The sequence below is a fragment of the Morone saxatilis genome, unplaced genomic scaffold (genome assembly GCF_004916995.1).
Source record: "Morone saxatilis isolate NCDOM2014 unplaced genomic scaffold, NCSU_SB_2.0 Contig22, whole genome shotgun sequence".
Lineage (NCBI taxonomy): Eukaryota > Metazoa > Chordata > Actinopteri > Moronidae > Morone > Morone saxatilis.
This window is the reverse complement of record NW_023339785.1, coordinates 7,817,128-7,839,546: the sequence shown is the minus strand read 5'-3', so window position 1 is coordinate 7,839,546 and position 22,419 is coordinate 7,817,128. Positions and strand designations below refer to the sequence as shown.

Sequence of the window (22,419 nt, the reverse complement as noted above, 5' to 3'; positions counted from 1 at the left end):
CCTGTAGAGGCGCACTTGCTCGGAAAGCTTGCCCTCGAACTCGTCCATCTTCCTGTTTCCGCTTTGGCGCGCTCAGATGAAAAAAAAGAGTGGTGCACGGCCTGGCGCAACCTGGCATAAATCCTGGCGTGACAGCGAGATCCACGTCATTTTGACGTCACATTGTCGCGTGACAGGTCGGGAACGGCGAGTATACAAGACGCTTAAGGCCCCTTTACAGTAGGCAAAGACTTTATTAGAATCGTCTCACACAGTGGGACATGCAAACTTACATGGGCCTTTTTGTCGCACAGCCTAAAGGGGTCTTTACATAGATAAGGTTTGTGTGTGTGCATGAATCATCAGGTGGAAAAAAGCTAATGTAATTGACCTTGTAGAGAGGAGTGTACATATATTTGCATCTGTGTTTGTTTTGTGTGGGTGTAGGCATCCACATTGTTGGCACAAACAGAAAAAACTGAGCTCTCCAGAGCGGTGTAGTGTCACACTGGGATATAAATAATTTCCACAGCCTCATAAAAATAACAGGAAGAAAATCACATAAGGGGATTCACCGAGAGCAACTGTAAGACATACAAGACTGGTTATCTGTAACACGAGACAGTACATACGTTAGTCATGCTAGGATGATGTGATGGCTGTAACAGCGAGGAACGAGTAGCAAGAATGGCGGGAGGAAGGCTCTAATTTGAGGAGAAAATTGAAGACAAGTGTTTTATAATGTGTTTAAATGCTATCTTCAGGGTTGACCTTTTCCCTCCTGAGGTCTGATATTGCGTTTTCACTCAGAGCGAAAATCAATACATAGTTCGTAAGTAGGGACACTTTCCAATTCTCAGACCCTCTCCTTGCTGCCTCATGGCCTTCTCTGCCCTTTGGTTCTCTGTTCCTTTCATTAATCCCTCCCTCCCTCCTGCTCCTCCTCACCGGGGGCCAGGAGTTCATCCCAGGAGCCCTCTTCCTCAGCCTGCCAGGATATTTCAGTGGCCTAATGAAAAATACTTTCCACAGAGTGAGACAGAGAGAGGATATAAGCAGAATACAGAAGGAGTGAAGTAGTGACGAGGGAGGAAGAGAGATCAGAAAAGACATACCAAGGATTATATATAGATTTGAAAGGAGCAAAGGACGTCAGCATCCAAGGTGTATGTGTGTGTGTGTGTTGACAGTCAGAGTCTATTAAGGGAACGCTGCAACAGCCACAGAGGACAGACTTCCCTGTCTGTCAAGTGCTAGACAAACAACTCACACAGTTAATGCCGAGTCACTAGACGGGAACTTTTTTCTCTTTTTTACGGGTTATGTGTCAACACATGGAGCAGTGAGCCATTCTCAAAACAATCAAGTCATTTCAAGTAAAAAATACAAACATTTTCACAACAGTACTTAAAGTTTACTGACATTTTGAGACAATGTCAAGTGGGTGACACTGCTTTCTGTAGGAATAAAATGGAAGATAGACAACTGGTTTTCCATGAACAGTGTTTTGTATTTAAACTGACAATCACACATTCTTCACATTCTTTAAATTGTGGGTTTGGAAAATGTTCCATAAACTAAAAGGATGTGAGATTTTATTCACAAAGAGAGACAAAAATATCGTAAATGAACAGTGTGTCGGGTTCAGTGACATCTAGAGGTAAAATTGTAGATTGCAACCATTTGAATACAGCTCAGCCTTCCAAGTGTGTAAGAGAAACTATGGTGGCCACAAAACTCGTGAAAGGCCCTAAAAAAGGGCTCATTCTAAGGAACCAAAAACGCAACAGTTCTTATATATTCAGGCAATGATACACTAATGAAAACATACCTCTGAATAGTATATTCAATTTCTGGCAATAGATCCCCCCTAAAATTACCAGAGCTGAAACAAATAGTCAATTAATCAATCAACAGAAAACCAACAATTCTGATTCTGTTTAAGTAACTCTTGAAACACAAATACACAAAATTAATTGAGTCCCCCTTCTGAAGTGTACATAATTTCAGGTCTTCTTAGATTTCCACTATAATAAACTGAACATCTGTAGGTATTGGACTGTTGGTCAGACAGAGACGCGGTTTGATTATTTCAACTAAATTATGATGGGACTTATATATGGTCCATTTTATGAATTTTATAGGCCAAACGATTCATCAAGAAAATAAGGTTAACCATGTTAATCGACATTGAAAGTAAGCTACAAATACAGCAATAATCCCCCAGACCAGACACTCATGTTAGACAAGGTCACGGGGGATGATGGCTGCAGGCTAGCCCAGCTAGAAGACAATTAATACTGACTAACAATCCCATGAGACTTAAGAGATAAAAAACGACCAGCATCATTTCATTTAAATAATTTGCTCCAACTTCATCAGCAATGATAAACGAGTGCCTATGGACAACAGCTGCAACCTAAAGCCTTCCTAAAACACACACACACACACACACACACACACACAGAGGAATCCTTAATGTGTTGCCCTACAAACAATGTATTAACTACTAAACCACTTAGATGCCGAACCTTCACACACCAATGCACAGATGACAAACATAGCAGCCCGAACTTTGTTGCTGTTACAATATGATATTTATATCATAACACAGATTGTTGAACCCTGGCAGAGTGGACGACAGCATCCTGGCGACATGTTGTCTTCATCCAGTAAAGTCAACTATGAGGCCAACTTCTGTGTATGCCATGTCTCTGTGTTACAGTGAGTGACAAAGATATAATGCATGTGCTATATGGTCTAAGTTGTGTGAGCATGAGCGTGTGTGTGTCCGTGGATTATGGATTACTGTCTGTAATCATCTTAAAGGCCAGTAGGACAAGGCTAGCAGCATGACCAGACTAGACCCACACAAACACACACATAGGCAGGGCACAGTGAGTGTTCACACATTTACAGCGGACTGATTTATTGTCCTGTTCTGCTTTACAACAGTCTTTATCTAACAGGTAGCGAGCTACTGAGCAACTAGGACAATGCAATGTTCACAGTGCTGATTGTGTTTGTGGATGATGAGTCGAAATCGACTTTTCATGTTTAAAAAGAAACGGATGCAGCCAAAGTCACCAAGGAGACAAACTGCAGTTTGATTCAGCACAACTGACATTTCAGAGTAATTAAAAAATGGACACATAAAGCAGTGTCTTCTGAATGGCAACAATGTCACCACAATAAAATGCAGCACGCGGTGATATACAGCATAAAGCACAGTGGAATCCAGTGGTAGCTATCAATGCTAATATAATGGATAAGAGAACATTAATACAAAGGATAACGTTATCTTAATTCACACTGAACAACTTGAAATACACATTGCCAGCAAAGAACTGACTGTATTTGGCCATAAAGTTTGAAATATTAGTTCATCTCATTAAACTGACATTTGTAAAATACTGGCCTTTCTTAAATTCGTGCAGCACTTTGCAACTTTTGTTTTGAAAAGTGCTCAATAAATAATTTTTTACTGAATTTCTCACATGTTTATAATAAGCATGATCACTTCCTTTGTGCACTACTAACCGTCTCTGTTAACTTTAGATATACACTAGAGAGTAAGAGTACAGGGTGTAAAATGTATAGCTGTCTATATACAGGAGTCTGGGTGTTCTGCTCAGTAATCAACTTAAAGGAGATCAGCAGATCAGAGGAACCTGAGACGATCTTCATGATCCTTCAGGAGGACTGAACTCTGGTCTTTTGGGTTTGGACGGAGACTCATTATCTTGTGTACGTGAGTGTCTGCAAGTGTGTGTCAGATCTTTGTCTTCTATTTGTTTACCAGCTACAGAACATAAACAGGTCAAAACATGAGCATTGCATCTTTTAGTGTGATCAAATGGAAACTGCTGTAACTGTGACCATGAAAATTAATTAACAAACATTTTGAATGACTGTATTCTCATTTAGTTGGACATTAAACATTAACTGAGCAGATGACTCACGATTGGAGACCCCATTCTAGTGTGAATTTCTTGAAAACGTATTCATGTAAAAACTATATTTCTTATAACATTTACATGAATTATTAACATAGTACTATCTACATATCTACATATAATTTACACTCAAAGACTACTAACATGTCTATAACATGTGTATGAACAGACTAAAGTAAAAATAGAAGCTAAATATTTAATCTGGTGATGTGATTCCAGTCTAGGAACTTATTAAGGGATGCACAGAATTATAGTCTATAGTCTAATAAAGAAAATGAGGGTAAGTGTAGGACAGATTCAGAGACATATGAATGCCAAAAGACAGTGATGGGATGTTATTATAACTTGATAGTCTGTGATACACCAAACAAAATGTTTGAAAATCAGACCAAGATGTGCAGCTAGTAGAGCAACCAGACAGGCTATTGGCTTACTGGTTTTAAATCCAGTCCAGTCTGGGGCCTTTGTCACATGTCATCCCACTCTCAATCCCATTCTGGGAAGACCCAAGAAAAAAGATCTGTCTTACATAATAACATATGACACAGTAGCTATGTCTCACCTGGCTGCGGGGCTGTCGTCAGTGTGTGTGTGCTGTGGTGAGTCAGAGGAGGCCGGACCTTCCTCCCCGTCCTGAGGCAACTCTTCACATTCTGCTTCACACCTCTCATCATCCAACAGCTCAGTGATCTGAAGACAGACATTGACAGCACACAAAAGGTTACCGTCTAAAAATGTATTCATTCACTTAGATGGAAAAGTATGTGAAGATATTATTAATGCTTCCTTTAGTTAGTATGGGATAGTAAACAATACCAGTTTACATTTGATAAAAACAGTTATAATAAAACAGGAACTTCAATGAAAATTGAAATAGACTGGACGGCAACAAGGCAGAGATTATTATCTTCGCAGATCTCTTTGTTTCACGGTACAAAAGAGTGAAAATATAACAACAAAAAGCATTGGTACCGGCATCGGCTATTGCCCAGAATTTCCCAATCGTATCCCTAGTATCAAAGTTGTCTCATCTAGCGGATTTCTAAGATTAGTGTACACCTATAACATCTCCTGAATTTGTAAGGATTATATACAATTAAATATTAATAAAAACCCTTTCCACTTTATTTTTAATTTGTTTTGTTGTGACTTTTTGTGTCGAAAGATGAACTGCAGAAGAGAACGAAATAAAGGTGTTGACAGTCTGTGTTCATATATGTAGTATGTCTGTGCATGACAGGAACAACATTATACAATTTGTTCCATAAGAAAAGAAGAAGAAAATATAGATGAAGCTAATGAGTAACACATTGACACCACCGAGATGGTGGTAAGCAGAGATAAAAGCTGAATGACAAAATAACAAGAGAAGAGGAAGGGATGGAGGGTTTAAAATAGTGACATATATCAGTTTCCTTTTGACTTTGCAATGTACCAATGCATGATGCAATGTCACATTGCAAATTATGCAATAAGGCAAAGAAGGCCCACCATGATGGACTATCAAACCTATTTTACTGACATAAAATGCATGTTTTAATGACCAATATGTGGCCCGTTTTAAATATGTGTTGGTTACAATTACAACACTCTCAGGTTAGAGAACTGAGGAAAAACAAACCAACAAGAACATCAAATAGATTTTTGCATCTACAGTGACATTGCTGTGAGGAGTAAAGACAATGAAAGAAAAGAATGATAAAGAGAGCCAGAGGGAAGAGATGGAGGGAGTGATAGAAGGCAGAGTGTAATGAATCTGACAGTAGACGAGAGATGTAAGACCAGAAGGAAAAAAGGGAAGGGACCTCCCTTTTTCTCATCTGGGGAGAGAAAGGGAGGGCAGTAAATATGTAGACGCAAATAATTCATCATAATACGATACCACGAACAAAAAATCCTTGTGCAGTAGTTTAGCAGAGATAAACCGCTCCTTTCGCTTTGTTTTGCTGATTTGATTTAGTAATATGTGATTTTTCTAAATAAACGTTATATTTGTATATAATACACTAGTGATTAAAGCTATATACTGGCCACAAAGGGTTTTTCATGTGCAGCTTAATTCAGTGAGTATCAGTAAAACTGAACTGGGAAAACCCCTGGAAGCAACATGGGTGAAAAGGTCATGAACCAGATTTGTCATCATGAGTCTTTTTTTTTTTCTACCTCCATATCACTCTTTGTCCCCGATGCTATTCTCTTTCCTCCCTCACTCTTCAGCTCTCTTCAACAGCAACCCCATCTGCTGCTGTCACTGTGTCGTTGCTACGGCAACACCTCTGTTCCAAGAGCTCGGATTGGCTGTCAGGGAATTCTTGCATCGTCACATGTGCAGATCAGGGAGGATGACTCACAACACTCCTCTGTGTGTGTGTGATGTGATTAGGTAAAGAAATCCTACTTTTAGACAGCTTCAGTCTCATTTTATATCTTTTCCTTGTGACAATGTCCTTTGTGTTGGTCTGCAGCCAAGTAGAGCTGCACTGTGATGTGTAGGTGTTTTTAACCAAATTACTAAATGGTGTGAAAAGCTCATAAATAATGATTTATCACCAAACCGTCTCTCTGTGCTGTGAGGATATGAACAAATCAAAAGAAGTGCACACTGACGCTGACTTTTTATACTTGCGCAAATGATCTTGTGTTTTGTCCCAACTGCACTTGAAAGCTCAACATATCTTAAAACTCTCCCTGTGATTCATTTGTCAGCCAGCATCTGAATATGTCAGGGAATGCCATAGGAACATTGGCAGAAATAACTATCTCCACTTGATTTGGCTAATAATGACTTCACATTTCAGATATATACAATTCAATAATAAAATAATATCTTAGTTTAAAATGTGCAGAATTTGATATCTTTAAATGAAATTATGACCAGAGAACTACATTAAAGGTATCCTGAATTTGAGTTTCGACTAATCATACTTTAAAATGGGGATGTCTATTCATCTTTCCACTAGTCATGAAGGTACTGTTTAATATGTTTAAAGGGTTTGTCAGAATTGTGGACATAGTAGCTACGCCACCCTTACAACTAGTACACAAAAATAACAATAAGTTAAATCATCTTGGAGCATTCACGTGGCACAGCGGTCTTAGACGAGTATCATATAATCGTGTAACAGAGAACAGAATAAGGGACAAACAATTGGGGATAACAGAACTATATTAACAGGCCACTGGAAAAATAATCTAAAGACAGTCATTAAACTAAAGCTGCTATCACCATCCAGATCAGTTCTTTCTGTCTAAAATGGTTCCTGATCTCATGGGCAGAATAAAATCATTCGGAGTACTTAAGTGACCTTGATTCAAACTCTGATCTACATTATCATCATGTAAAATTCATTCAAAGCTATTCACCAGTAATACAAATGAACGATGCCATGAATATAACCTTGAGTTATACACCAGCTTCCAAAAGCATAGTCTATCAAGACTGCTGGTCAGTGATATGGAAAAATGTGTCTGGATATCTCTGTAAATAGAAAAGTCTCCTCGTTTATACCCAATATAGGCAGGAGATGACATAATGAACAATGCAACTTGAATTCATAAGTGATTCTGGGCTATAGGCATGCATTCAGATGGCATGAACAGTGTTATAAATATCACAGCTGTGCTGAGTAAGTTACTGTATCAAAAACCTTCTGAGGTGACGTAACAATATTAGAGGATAAGAGTTGTTAAATCCGCTGTCAGGATGACCTGGAATGGTCATTCATAAGCTGGAAATATTATCCCCTTATTTAAGACTGTGGAAAATTTTAATCATGTTAACTCACAAATCAGAGTTAAAAAAAAAAAAAAAAGGAGTTACTGTGTGCGTTTCTGTGTATTATGTAGGACTGTATGGTGTGAGTGTGTGCCCGAGTGGGTGCAACGACAAGGCCGAGAGCAGCCTGGAACAAAAGGTCTTGAACTTGGCCCTGGTTTAGCGGTTCGGTCCAGGGTTTCGGGGGGGACAGAGAAACAACAAGCCCTACTGACATCACTAGTTGAACTGTTAGTGGGCCAAGAACACAGAACAATGACAACTGACTAGGACTGACATTACAAGTCTCACGCTGTGGCCTACATCTGTGGCTCTTTTGTATGCCTCCTTCATTCTGATGTTAGATAAACATTAATACAGTGACTACATTGTACCTCTAGAAAGTTGAAAAAAAGCTTACAGTTTTTTACTTCAGTGATCTCCATCTTACATTTATGGATTTTGCCTTCCTTTGTAATGCTATGTGATCCTTTTTTTAAGAAAACATTGCATGGGATTGTTGCTGGACTATTCAGAAATGTAATATGTATGAGTGCAGGGTTTCATTTTTTATTTCCTTTGTCTTTTACATTAGAAACACAAGGAGTTTTTAAAATAAACATTGCAGCATTCAGTGGCACAATCTGAGCAAGGAAAACAGGTCTTAGTGTTCAGCTCAACTGTTCAGTTTCTTCTCTCAGTGAGTTCCTGCTCATTCTTGCCTGTGTGACTGTACTGTTTACTTCCAGCAGTACCACCGGAGATAAGCCCTCTGGCCTAACGTTCCTGCAGCGAGTGGGCCATGTGATATATCTGTCATCTTTACCTGATGAAACTGATTTACAGACATTCATATTCTCTCTGACCACCCATAAACTGTTGTAAATAAATCAACTGTTCAGCTCTGTATTTCTAAACACTTGATGAAAACAAACTGTGTAAAATGTGTAAGTTTATACTACATGTCCCCTTACAGAGATATTATACATCTCCCTGACTGTTCAACTAGGCCATCACCTCCTCCTTAAATAACTCAGCTTATCACTGTGTCACAAGATCATATAAGTGTATATGCTCTAACCTATAGAGGCTGTCCCCAGCTGCTGAACATTGTGACAACCTCTGGTATTTGTAACATTACTACATTCACCCAGTTCTAATTCATGTCCATGGTCCAGGTTACAGCTATACATTTGCTGTGGCATCTGAAACATGGCTCAGCTCCAGAAGCACTTGACTAAGTTGGCAGAGACAATGTAATAGGATACATCCTGATTTATTTATCTGCTAAGGTTAAACTAACAGAGCTGGAAAAATAAGGCTGTCATTAAGAGGCTAATTAATTAAGTAGACAGACAACACACAGACAGACAGACCACTGAACACTGTGTCAACAGGATAGACGAGTTGCCACTGAAGTCATTTTAAGGTATAAGTAACATTACTGGCCTAATGTATCTGTTGAAGTGACGGCTGTTTGTCATTTAGATATGGGGGGCCATTACGTTAATGTTCCTCACGGCTTTATTCATACATGACAGAATCTTCGAGCTGCAAGTAAGGAGTGTTCTCAGTTGTCTATAGGCTGTGTCACTGATTTACTGGGACAATCTGCTTACTTTTCATGTTCACTGCCAATTTGTTCCATTTCTAAGAGGTATGAGTCAAAAAAGTACATGTTGCTATCTAATGCCACAGGATGCAATGTGGTTGATAATGTTTTCTGCCTGGTGTGCATCCTCAGAAAAGTTGTGCTGAGGAATCAAACTGACTCTCCAACAGTCCAGCCTTTGTGCCAAGCTAAGCAAAAAATGTAATGGGCTATCTCAGCACTGAACGCACAGAGATGATGGAATATTATATTCTTATCTAAAACAAATAAGTGAATGAGTTCAGATTTAAATTATTTTTCCCTACTTCGTCCAGATATCCTGACAATACAAAGCTTCTTTAAACACTGAATGAAAACACACCCACTGGTTTCCATCACAGCAACAACAAAGCCTCGCTCTCACCTAAACAATAATTCAACTCAATCCCATTTTGCCAACAAAGCCAAAATCCAGGTTAGCACATACCAGTGTTATACACCTGCCTGCCTCATTAAGTTTCAAAGTTATGCCCAAACATGCCGTGACACAACAACTGTCCTCTTCTGTCACACTCCCTCCATCTTTCATCCGAGTCTCTGTTAAACAGCCCTTCCATCTTTTTCATTCAACAAAATTTGCGTTGTCCATTAATTTTGCAGTTTATTTGAACTGTCCTCACCAACCTCTGTGTGGAATTTTGAACTTACTCTACAAGGCTTAACAGAAAGCATGAAGCATGTGTGTTTCCTCCTGTGTGAAAGCAGGTGTGTGTGTGTGTGGGAGATAATCCCCTTCATGAGGGTTTGTTCGTACAGAGCGATCCCCAGTGTAGTGCAGGGGCTGGAGGTGTGAGCTGCATGGTTACATCATCAACAGCTTCTTTTCTTATCCTTCTCCTCCCTCGCCATCTCTCCCTCAATTCATTTATTTCTTCCTCTTCTCTCTCTGCACTCTCGCCATTTCTCCCCCATATTCCTGGCTGCTTTTTCTCCCTCTACCTCTCTAAAACCGCCCACTTTTTTGCCCTCTGTGTTACATAAAACACAGGGATCAGCGCACAGATAAATTGTCCTTACAGATTGTTCTCATGGTGTCTCTCTGCTCCTTCTCTCATTCTGTCTCTTGATAATGTTATACTCCAATTCATCTGACACGCCAGCTAATAAAACTGGACAACGGGAGACTAGGAAAAGTCAGAAAGTAAAGAAATTGAATTTGGAAAATAAAAAAGAAATTCTTTAGCTTTCTTTTACAAGCCAGAGCTTTCGTAAGAGGTTTTTCTTGAATAAAGTCACTATATGACAGATAATGACTCCTAAGACTTAAGATTACAAGGCAAGTAAAATTGGAGCCAAGTTTCCCACAGCAGAGCAGACATCAGTTAAGAATACACTGAAATAGAGATGGAAACTGTAACAAAGATGAAATAAAAAAGGAGGGAATCAGTGAAGGAGTTGAGCAGGCAGTCTTAGAGTAATTGAACAGGACACCTACTGTAGATACTGCAGTTGCTCTTCCTGTCCTGGCCAGACTTTAACAATAACTGTCTGTCAGCCTTTAACTTCAACATTCAAACATGAAATTTACAGTGTTGGAGAATGCGCTCTCATATGAGACAGGAAACGTAAGATACCGATCAAGGGTTGTCTCGTAATTATTGTGTCCGTGTACATGTTATCATGTAATAATACAATGTAATCAGACGACTGTAAAATTAAATGTTAACTATGTCATTCTGTTGGCCCAGTAGTGAGGTTTTGTTGCTGGGCAACAGGGGAAATGCCTTTGAGTTTGTTTAGTCTGCCAGTCACGTTCTGTGTGTTCAGTGCAAGACAACGAACAGTTATATAGTTCAACACAGTCAAACAGCTAAAAAAAAATGGTTTGGCATATGCTCATTAAACCAGGTTGATAGTTATAGTTGGAGAATCTCAACACTGAACACGCCTCAGAGTTTATTCAGTGCTCTGTGTAAAGAATGTGTGTGGGTGTGTTTGGGTGGGGCTCTTTCTAGATTTTTCTGGGAGATATTTTGTTGATGGAAAGAACTTGTTCATTTTTTTCATGAATACAATGCACGGTACAACAACAGTTTGAGGAGGTGAGTACAGGTGAATATCAAGGTTACTTACATTCCTATACAACACAAGTTCTGGCTGAGTGCAGCTAATTAATAATGATCAACCTGGATGGATTAACTGTGGTTCGTTTCACTGGAAGAGATTTATTTTCCTAGGTAAGGGATGTAGTCACTGAATCCCTAGTCATTAGTTAATGATTTATAAACTGAAAAGCTCATTCCAAGATGACTGATGCATACTGCATAGCTGACTAATTTGGTAATAAAACAAATGTATGCTATGATGAAAGACTGGAGGTAAATCTGTTATTGTAGTCTTGTCTTTTCCCTCAAAGCAAAGTTTGCTGTGTCTTGCTAACAGTTTGATGACATATCGAAATTTTAATCTTCCACTTTTCACAGAAGGATTTGTCTGTTTTCTCTATGCGTCAACCCAGAAAGAATTTCACCCCTGACCGGGGCAGAGTTAAATGCCACATTCTACTGTCTCAGCGCCATTAGAGAGGAACAAACAAGAGGAGAAGACAAAGAGGAATTTGATGGGTTTTGTAATTGTAAGTCTTTGCCATGATGTCAGGAATGTAACAGTGAATTAATGTATTCATAACAATTTCTTACACAAAAAGCCTTACAGCAACACGCAGATTTCACTTTGTTCTCTATTGTATTTTGTTGTTTGTTTTTATTTGCAAATTGTACGTTGATATATGACCAGATACTAGGAATTTATCGCACAAAGAGCAGATATATACGCTGATTATTTGAGGGGAAAGAATGGATGGAGGAGAGAACAAAAATATATAAAATACACTTTACATCTTCACCATTCACATAAGGACAACTTTGGAAACATCTTTGCAATAAGCATACACTATGAAAGTGTGCCATGTTCATTCTTATATTACCAGATATGCAAGCGGACACTGACACAGTGTAAAAGAGAGAGTAACTGAGAAGATAAAGATAGAAACACAGTTGATGGGCAGTACCTGTTCATTGATGGAGCTGTAGTCGTTGGTGGTGGAGACGTCATCATCTTCCGAGTCAAACAGGCCGTCCTGGTTGTCCAACAGCTCTGCCAGGACTCTGCTGACAGACTCCTGGTCTCGAAGGTCCTCTCCCTCTGTTGATAGACTGCAGAGAGGAGACGAGAAAAGAGTGTGTCTTGTTGTGTGTACACTGCTCTCCATGGGAAAAGCTAAATAAATGCATGTGCAAGTACTTTTGTTTGCCTCTATATGTTATATCAATAATTAATAAATAGAATTCTCCCTGTAGAGCAATCCTGGTCACACTTTCTAATAATTTGATGATATAATTTTACTCACAGAAGGATTTGAAACTAAATAACTTCAGAGTTTGACACTGAGAATTAATACTACACTGGGAGATCCACACTATCTACCGGTCTAGGTGCAGAAATAAGCATGCAAACAATGCGAACAATGCAAATGAGGATGCAAACAATAAACTAGAATAACCGCCCTGATCCGCGTCTGGATCTTTATATCATTTTAATACTCGTCAAGTGGAAAAACATGCCCTTAGCTCACAGTATCTGACAGCTTATTCTGTAAAGGTAGAATGATTGTGACTATTAAACACAATCATTAAATAGCCATATACAGGTATCTTACTGGAAGATGTCGGGCCCGAAGACGGCGGCCAGCGCCCCGATGTTCCAGCTCTCCTGCTGAAGTGATGCCACACTGGCCAGGAAGCGACACAGGAAGCGCAGCAGACCATAGTTCAACTGGGGAAGCTGCTGCAGGAGGTACTTCAAGTTTCTACACAGCTCCTCTTCACTGCTGTAATCTGCAATGTTTAAATGTAGGATACAGACTATGTTTACATGTGACTATTAACGTTTTTATCAGTTTATAATCAACATTAGAACTCTTTATACATGATGCACTCAATGTTACTACAAGGCCCCTTTTCATTTCTGTATGTGGAGACGTGCGGAGTGAATTATGGGTTATCAAGTCCGTTGAGTTCTTTCGCAGTTGACCTTAAAAATTCTTATCTCTGTGAAATATGCAGACACTGATAAGATAAATACACAATACTCTGGAAGAGGTGAACTGAGGTGAAACGGGAGATGGCATTAGGAAGGACAATGTGGAAAAAAAGGGTAATCTTTGGAGAGTCCACGCAAACTCGCCCACTGCTGTAATTTGCATTACAGCAACAGGAACAACCATCATGACGACAATGGGATTAGAACAGATTATCTGTGAGGCCAAAAAGGCCGACAAATTGAAAAAATGGGAGGGAAATGTGCGCGTGGTTATACATTGTCAGTAATCAGTCTTAATTTGTTGCCTGGATTAAGGACCAGTGTGATTTAGTGGCATCTAGCAGTGAGCATGCAGATTGCAACTAACTAAAACTCCTTGATTCCATGTGCAGGAGAAACTATGGTGGTTGCAAAACTCTTAAAAGGCCATATATAGAGCCAATGTTTAGTTTATCTGTTCTGGGATACTGTAGGAATATGGCGGTTCAACATAGCGGACTCTGTGGAAGATGACCTGCTCCCTCTGTAGATAAATTAATTCCAAGGTAATTTCTTATTTTTAGGTGATTATACGCTAATTAAAACAAACCTATGAACATTTTATTACAATTCTGCCAATAGATCCTCCTAAATGTTACACATTGGACCTTTAAGTAAGAAACATGCAAAATGAAGAGGCAGAGATAAACAGACAACAGAAGGAAAAGAAAGCACAATGACTTAGTATCACTATAGAACATACGCACACACCATTTAGGTACTACAACTAACTACCTAGTGTTATGAATTAAGTCCACGATTCATTGCTTCATTGAGTGATCTTACTATGCAACTGTGTAATCAAGCTTAGATATTACCAGTCTTAATACACATGTTCATCTAACTATTTAAATCTACAGACAACTTGATAATTCTCATCCATATCTTATTAAATGTTGGTTAAAATAACGGTGTGTGTTTCGTATTATGTCACTTCTCTTTTTGTCAACAGATGCTCAATAAAAAAAAATCACATCTTTGGTGTTATCTGTAGTAATGTGTCCCTGTATCGCTGTTTGGGATTAACGTGGTTTTTTGTTGTTTTGGTGTTCTTTTTTTTTTTTTTTTGTTCTTGTATTTTTTTATTATTTTGTGATGTTTTTTTGTTTGTTTTTTTCTCAGGAAGCTCCTGCAGGAAGAGTCGGAGCAAACTGACCGCTGATGCCAGGTCTGCCTCCTTCTCTAGCTCCACGTCCTCGCCACTGTCGTAACGCTGGCGCAGCCAATCCACACGCTCTGCGTTGCCATTAACCAGGAAGAGGCCCTCCAGGTCCAGATGACCTGATGACACACAGCAATAATTGATTATAATCAACTTTATTAACATATGCTTGGTTTGGTTATTGAGCAGTTGTCTGTTTTTAAACCACCTAACCTCCTGTACCAGGACAGACCGGCAGTGAAGTATTAGAAGTGCTTATTACATCTGTGGGGTGCTCCTAATTGGCTTATGCACCTGAATGCTTTTCTGTTAGGCAGACATTAATCAAGCTGAAGGAATTTCTTTAAAATAAAAAAAGATTTAATTTTAATTTAATTCTGCACAACCTGCCAATGATTGAGTCAAAACCTAAACATGACTTGAGATTTACATTATCGCTGGGAAGATGTCCTAATCACAACCCTACTCTGCTAACAAGGTTGCTTTAGTCTCTAAATATAAGGCTTGGTTATAGCTAAGGCTGCATTAATACCAGCTAAAGGTTTGTAAAATTCACCAATATATTGGTTAGGCATGCCCGCTTGTTCTTAACTATACTAAGTATCTGACTGTTATATAATCTTTTCTTTCTCTTTTGAAGTCTTTTCTGGTATAAAAAAAACTCATCTGCTGATAAATGTAAATGCCTTGAGAAACTATAAATTCATAGAGATAGATAAAAAGAAAAAAGAAAAGAAAAATAATAAACCGTCTCTCCTTCATCTTAAATCATAAGACTGTATTTCTCAGCCACATTTGTAAGAGCCTTTGAAATGGGACCTTTTTGACGTATTTGGTCTAGAGTCAGTATGATCTTGCTCCTGAACTTGATAACCAGCTAACATAAGGTCAGCACAAGAATAGAAGTACAGGGACCTGTGTATACAAATGCATTTGTGTATGTGAACTTCTCCCTTATCAGTATAAACAAATAGACGCATTACCACACTGACTGTTATCATTCCTATCACTGGGTGTTTGTGGTTGAAAGGACAAACCGATAGTATCGCAAGTCATGTCAGAGCTTGGACCGGTTTTAGATTTTTTTTTTAATATTATCATGTTTTTCCTCCTTTACATAATAAGCTGGTTATCTGTTCATCATGCATGCCTGTGTTCTCACATGAACCGCCTGCTAGCTAGCTACTATAACGAGCACCGCATTTGCACATATCAAAATCAAGATGATGTTGGCAAATGTTCACTACATACTGACAATGATGTATGTGTAAAACCATATAATTCCATATAAAATGTGATCTTTTTATGAGATGAAAAACGCATGCTTATGTACGTGTATGCCCTATATCATTAACGCTTACCTACGCTTGGCTTGCCTTAGTCCTGCAAATGTTTCATGTAGCAATGGAGGAAGTCTACCACAGTGTGACGTAAAAACAATGACTGTCAAATGAGAATGCTGATAGGCCTGTTTGGGTATATTTTCGGCTGGTTCCAGAATAAAGCGGTTCACCAGTGGAGCCGAAAGGGTTTGGTGTGCTTCAAACAAACTAGTTTGTACATACACGTGTCTGAACATGCCTAAATGCAAAAGTGGTTGTCCCACACTCGAAGGCTGGGCAAAAAGCCTGCCGTAATACAGAGTGGCAAGATGTGATGTGATCTTGTAAAGTTACAACCATTGTCAATCCAACAAGCACTTTGTTTGTAGCATACTGCATCTTAAGTAGAGCATAAAGCAATTGATTTCCACCCAGTGCTAACACGTTTCACTGAACATGTTGCGTTGTAAGCAATTACTTATCATGATGACTATTGCAGAAGTCCCACCCAAAGTACCTGGCAAGGTTTAAACACAAGAGGCAATGCTTCAAGATAGTTGAGGTGGTAACGTTGTGGATTATGAAACGACACAGCGCATTGTTCTAGTCCAAAGATTCCACAGGAGTCCTTTGGGACCTATTCCCATTTTACAACTCAACAAAATAGCATACGTGCAGGACAGCATTCAGTGACAACAGGGCTCGCAGTAAAGATATCATGCAGATCACCGATCTCCTCACACATTGCTGATTAATGATTTGAGTAAAACATTGCTCAGCCCAGTGTAACAATGCAATATCTACCAAAGCCTTGTTCAAATTGCATGAGGGATGTAATCTATCACAGATGTCACAGCTTTGGTCCGACACAGCTTTAAGTGCTCTCCATTTTCAATAGCTATCCTACACCAGATTACCTTTATACTTCATATTTTCAACACCTTTGCTCCTACTAAAACCTCAGACATCACACACAGAGAGATCAAGGCCTTTTCACTGGCTGAATAACTTCTGGACTGGCAGCACCACTCTAATTAATGCGTCAGCAGAGGCCCGGGAGGATTAAAGACTTATTACATAACCTCGTATGGTCGAGTGGCCCCCAGGTCACACAGACCATCAACCTGCTTCACTGGTCACTTGTGGGGACTTGAGGCGAAGCTTCATTCCAATTGTTAAAAAATAAAACATCTATTGGCTTGACAGGTTTTACAAGAAGCTCACTCCACAAGAGAAGACTGAGAAAGGAAATTGAAAAAGAAGTTTTTTCTATTGTTCAACCTGTCAAGCAGATGTGTGTTTGACATAGTCATTAGGCTTCCAAACCCCAGGGCCAAATAAAACACCTATCCAACACATATGCATTACTTTCTATAACATGTAAATATATCCAGTGGGTCCTGGTGATGTGTCTTTAATTTGTAAACATTATTTCCATATTGGTCTTCAGGATACTTTCATTTATTTAACAATTAATCCCAATCAATCAGTGGCAATGACTTTTTTAGTTTAGTTAGATTGCTTCTACTGTGAGACACAAATGAAATTAATTGTAAATTAAATTTACAAATTGATCTTTACATCCATATGCAATTTTATCTAATATAAGACATACAGTCATTTTGCACACACAAGAGATAATGAGATTTTGGGAAACCAGTTAAATCTAATCTAGAGACTACCCATTTCCCAGGGTTCACACCAAACAATGCATCCTACCACAACATTGACTGGTTAAGGCTGAGGGCCGAATGGGCTATGTAAAACATTAGAAGACTGGTACTGATGGTGTTTATATATCCCAGTAAAAAGTAAAAAAAAAAAAAAGAAAAAGAAAAGGTTCTGCCTATGCTATGGCTGGTTAGTTTAAAAACTGGCAAGTGAAATGGTCAGTCTTCATTTTTTATCCCTCTCATCCTTCACAGCCAACCTCTCTTATGAAGATAATGACATTAGACTGAAGTTCCTGCTCTGCGAGGCTTGAAGAGAAATGTTCCGGGGGGATATGGGAAAGGCCCAGGGCCAGGACTTTGGTAGGTTCCTCTCTTCACCGTTAAGCTCTTCTGTTTTCACAAGTGGAGCTGCAGCTGAGAGAACTGTTATGTAATGATGAAGGAAGCGGACCGGAGAACTGTGTGCCGGTGCATTCAGAGTTCATCTTATCACATAAACTGGATCTCCACTACCGACATATTTTGGTTTATCATGATGCAAGAGCAGTCAACAGCAGCAGGGCGTGCTTGGGAGACTGAAACGTAACAGAAGGCAATCAAATGTAACTGAGTGCTCAGAAGTAGCAAGAAATCAACAAATTCTGCTTAAATCACGTACAGGGAGGGAATTCTACTGGCCTAAGGAAAGATATTTAAAATTCTATCACAGCAGATATAAAAAAAAAAAACATTTAGTTTCAGGATTTTCTTTTTGTTTAAAAATTCTGCTTCTATTTTGTACACTCAAAGTATAGTTTCTTTAGAGTGTAGCCTTGGAAAGGTTGCATAGTTAAAGCATACTTTTAAACATAACTCAAATGAAAATGTGAGTGTTTTATTCTGTATTTACATTACTGTGTATACTCTGCCAGTGTAAAATAAATAATGACAATGGTCTGAGGTTTTTGATTTCATTTTGAGCATTTTGTTGAATTTATAGTCAACGTTTTCCATTAAACATACTTATAGGTTAATAGAAACCATTCCACCCCCTGGCAACCTTGCAAATCAAGAGCGGTTGTAGATAATGAATTAATTTTCCATTGAATCACTAAATAACGGGTGATTCTTCGGTTATATTTAAGGAGTAACAAAGGAGACAAAGATTAACTGACTGAAAACGACGAATGCATCACCACAAACGTGGGTGTCTATGAGTCATAGGAATATACAGTATATTCTTACGACTATCAAGGCTTTAGGCATTTCAATTTACTTGAGATTGTTGCATTGGTGTCATCAGCATCAGTTGTCAGTCAGTTATTTTAGGTTCGTGAATATCGCTTTAATGGAACCAATTCAATATGAATAACTATATTCGATCTGAAAAGATGTGAAACAAAGATCTGTAGCCTAAATGTCAAAAAAATAATAAAACATTTAAGGAATGGCAGCAAAAAAAATGGCTTGATTTGGGGATATAAACGCCACTGCATGTTTGTGTTTGTGTGTGTGTGTGTGTGTGTGTGTGTGTGTGTATATCACTCACCATGCTCCTCAATGTAGTCGACAATGTGTTTCACCAGTGCAGGAACCTCATGGCCACTGATTGTGTGTGTGCGTGTCACCTCCTCCAATGGAACGCCAAAAACACGTGTGGTGCTGGCTGAGCTCCCGCCCTCATTGCCTGGCAACGGAGACACGCTCTTCCTCATGGCCTCCTCCTCCTCCTCACCACAACCCCGCCAAGACCTCACGTCTTGAAAAAGAAAAAGAAAAGCAGAAGCAGGGAGATTAGACATAAAGTGACATGGAATCATTTACAAAAACTAAGAGCCTTGGTGAAGGATAGAGCCTGGCATAAATCATGGCTTTGGATCTTCAGTCGTACTCTCACTGCGAGCCAAAGAGAGCAGAAAATACAATTACGAAGACCAAAGATCCAAGGAGATAATAAGAAGAGCGAGTGAGGGATATCAGACAACTCTCTACCTCTGCTGTTCACAAACAAACAAAATGAGCACACCACCCGTAAACATGGGAGTGGCTGGTTTACACATTGTTGCATGTTGATAATCCTCCCCTCCTCAAATTTAACCAAGAAAGAAGAGGAGGAGGAGGAGTGAGAGGGGGAAGGGGACAATGGACAGCAGTAATACGCCACTGGCCAGAAAAGGCATTTACACCTGGTCCTTCAAAAAGGTAGGAAGAACAGGTGGAGCAGTAGGAGGGATAAGAGCAAGGGTATATTTAAAAGTGTAATCCGTGTTTGGGAGTGTCATATGACCACTACAGTCATCCATCACCAGTCAGTGTTTCTTAAACTGTGAATTTAGATAACGAGCCCTTGTGAAATGTTCGTATTCAAAAGAACCAGTAGGTGGAGAAGATTATTTTATAAAATGTAGGTTCCAGGTAGAGAAGGAGACAGATTTAAGGTTTAGGCAAGAGTGGTGATGCTGCTGTCAGACAGGGATCATGAAGCAGGTGTCCCGTCTATGCTAAATAAAGCAGCTAAAGCGGCACCCCAGGAATTCTGTCTGTGTAAAGTATTGTATCAACTCCCCACAGGGGATGTTTTAAATGACATAAACACGTCTGTTACATAATCATAATTTAAAGGTCATTACTTACATTAAACTCTGATCCCTACAGTATTTGTCACCATTTGTCTCCCATGCAAAGAGGTTGCTATCACTAACTAAATGGAATGGAAATGAATGCAAAGAAAGAATCCCCAACAATAATTTCTGTTCAAAGTTAGACTTTGATGATGATCAGCTTCTGAGTAATCTGAACAAATGACAAAAAAGTGGAACATATGCAGGTATTGCTCAAACACACACACACAACCACAGCAAAAAAGGTGGGTACAGGTTTTTAGAACAAAGTTTAACTTGGTCAGCTGTTTGCTCCTCCTATCACTTTGCTGATAACCAGTGTAAAACCAGTTTGTTGGTGTATTTATGTCCAGCTTGTTCGTCGAATGACAGACATCCCCAAGAATATTCGTGGCAGCAGAGTGGCTTTTATATATATTTAAAATATTCACATGTATTCACATATATGACATGTTTTCTTAAAGAATTTTTGTACCGATTGAATAACATAAGCCTGTTTAATAACTTCCTGTACAGTAATAGACTGTACATATTACTCTGCATTAGGAGGAGGGAGGAAGTGGGAACTCTCATTTTAAAGAGACAGTAACTTCTGCTGGGTTATGGCTGTCGAAGATACAGTTGACCATGGCGGACTGCCTGTCTAGACAACTTTTCTAAGAACTGTAACAAATTTGACTTATGTAGTGTTACAGTTGTCATTTAATTATGTGAAGTTAATGTTAACTCAAGGACCTAAAGGGTGGAGCTCTAAATAACGAGTCAATTTACAAAAAGTGAATACTTTAATATAAAAAATATGCATTTGAAGTGAAGTGGGTCCATTACTTCCTCCAGAAATGGATGTGCCTGCATGTGTTCGTGTATGTGTGAGTACTCACCGTGTAGCAGTGAAAGTGTGTCCTATCCTCTCCTCCCCTGCCCAGTGAACAACTGAACCATCTATGGCTGCTTCAGGTTGTGGCAGAAGATGAGCCGGTAGTTCCTCATTGACGGACCGCTAATCCCTCTTGCAGGATCCCCTTCTAGCTACACTGAGAAGAAACAGAGAGAAAGGGAAGAGGGAGGAACAAAGGAAAGGAGATAATGGCAGAAGAAATGAAAGGGTGAGGGTGGAGACAGAGATGAGGAGAAAAAGATACAATGTTTTAAGTAACAATCCTTCATAATCTTACAAACATCTGATTTACTTTCTATTGTAATAAAATGAAAAAATGCAGCGTGTTTCAAGCTGTACCATCTAACTATAACTTTTACATTTGCTGTTCTCAAAACCTGTTATCAAGTGCACAAGAAGAGATGCACATTATGTTTGTAGCTGTAACGGTAATTTCCTCTAAACCGTCTGTCAATCTTGTTGAGTGGTTCTGGTTCTTATCAAATTATTATTTCAAAATGAAAAATAAATAGAAGTACTAAAAGCAAAAAAAAACTTATTTTATTTATTTTCAACAGGCTTAGGTAGCCATAATCAGTAATGTGTCATACGTAGAAAGAGCGCTACCTACAGGAAATCAGACCTCAACAGAAAATCCAGTACTGCTGCAGTACAGACCATGCAGTTTGAATGCCATATCTGAATTGAAGTGCACACTCACCACAGCGGTGGTGACTGCTTAATAATAATGACTACCTCAAACACAATGACAAATACACAGTTACACATGTTGCTGTATTCATACTAATATTAAAATTCATCATCTTAAGATGTCCAATTGGCTACAGACGAGAACAAATTTCCTCAAACCAATTTTTCAATTCAATTAATAAGAACCAATTGCAACAGTTGTAATTGATGCAATAAATCAACCAAATGCTAATTAAACCACATGAAAATACCTTTCCACAAACTGGACCAAAGGAGGACAAAGGATGACTGAACTATAAAGAAAGTGAAGAAACACATTGCATCGTGCAATAGATGATTCAGTAGAGAAACATGCATTTGTCCCTACAGTGAATCATCACTACATGCCAGCACTCAAACTAAAATCAGAATCAAACAGATTACAACATTTGTATTTGTCTATTTCTGTTTGTGTCTCCTTCACCTGTTTGAGGTGTTGCTGCTAAAGAAATAGAGTGAATATAGGGGCGCCCTGGTAGCTCACCTGGTAGAGCTGGCACCCCATGTAGCAAGGCTGCAGCGGCCATGGGTTCGAGTCCTACCTCTGACCCTTTGCTGGGTGTCATTCCCTCTGTCTCTCCCATTTCTTGTCTATCTTCAGCTGTCCTATCATAT

At 39.1% G+C, this 22,419-nt stretch overlaps 1 protein-coding gene across 1 annotated transcript in view; it reads right to left on the bottom strand.

The window, feature by feature from the left end:
* Positions 1-22,419, bottom strand: part of fam13b (family with sequence similarity 13 member B) — a 66,316-nt gene that overhangs the window by 28,460 nt on the left and 15,437 nt on the right. The window contains 7 exon segments of the mRNA XM_035669641.1: positions 4,473-4,625; positions 12,351-12,495; positions 12,999-13,203; positions 13,458-13,478; positions 14,534-14,701; positions 19,106-19,315; positions 21,059-21,206. Coding sequence (XP_035525534.1) covers positions 4,473-4,625; positions 12,351-12,495; positions 12,999-13,203; positions 13,458-13,478; positions 14,534-14,701; positions 19,106-19,271 — 858 coding nt within the window. The 5' untranslated portion in view covers positions 19,272-19,315; positions 21,059-21,206.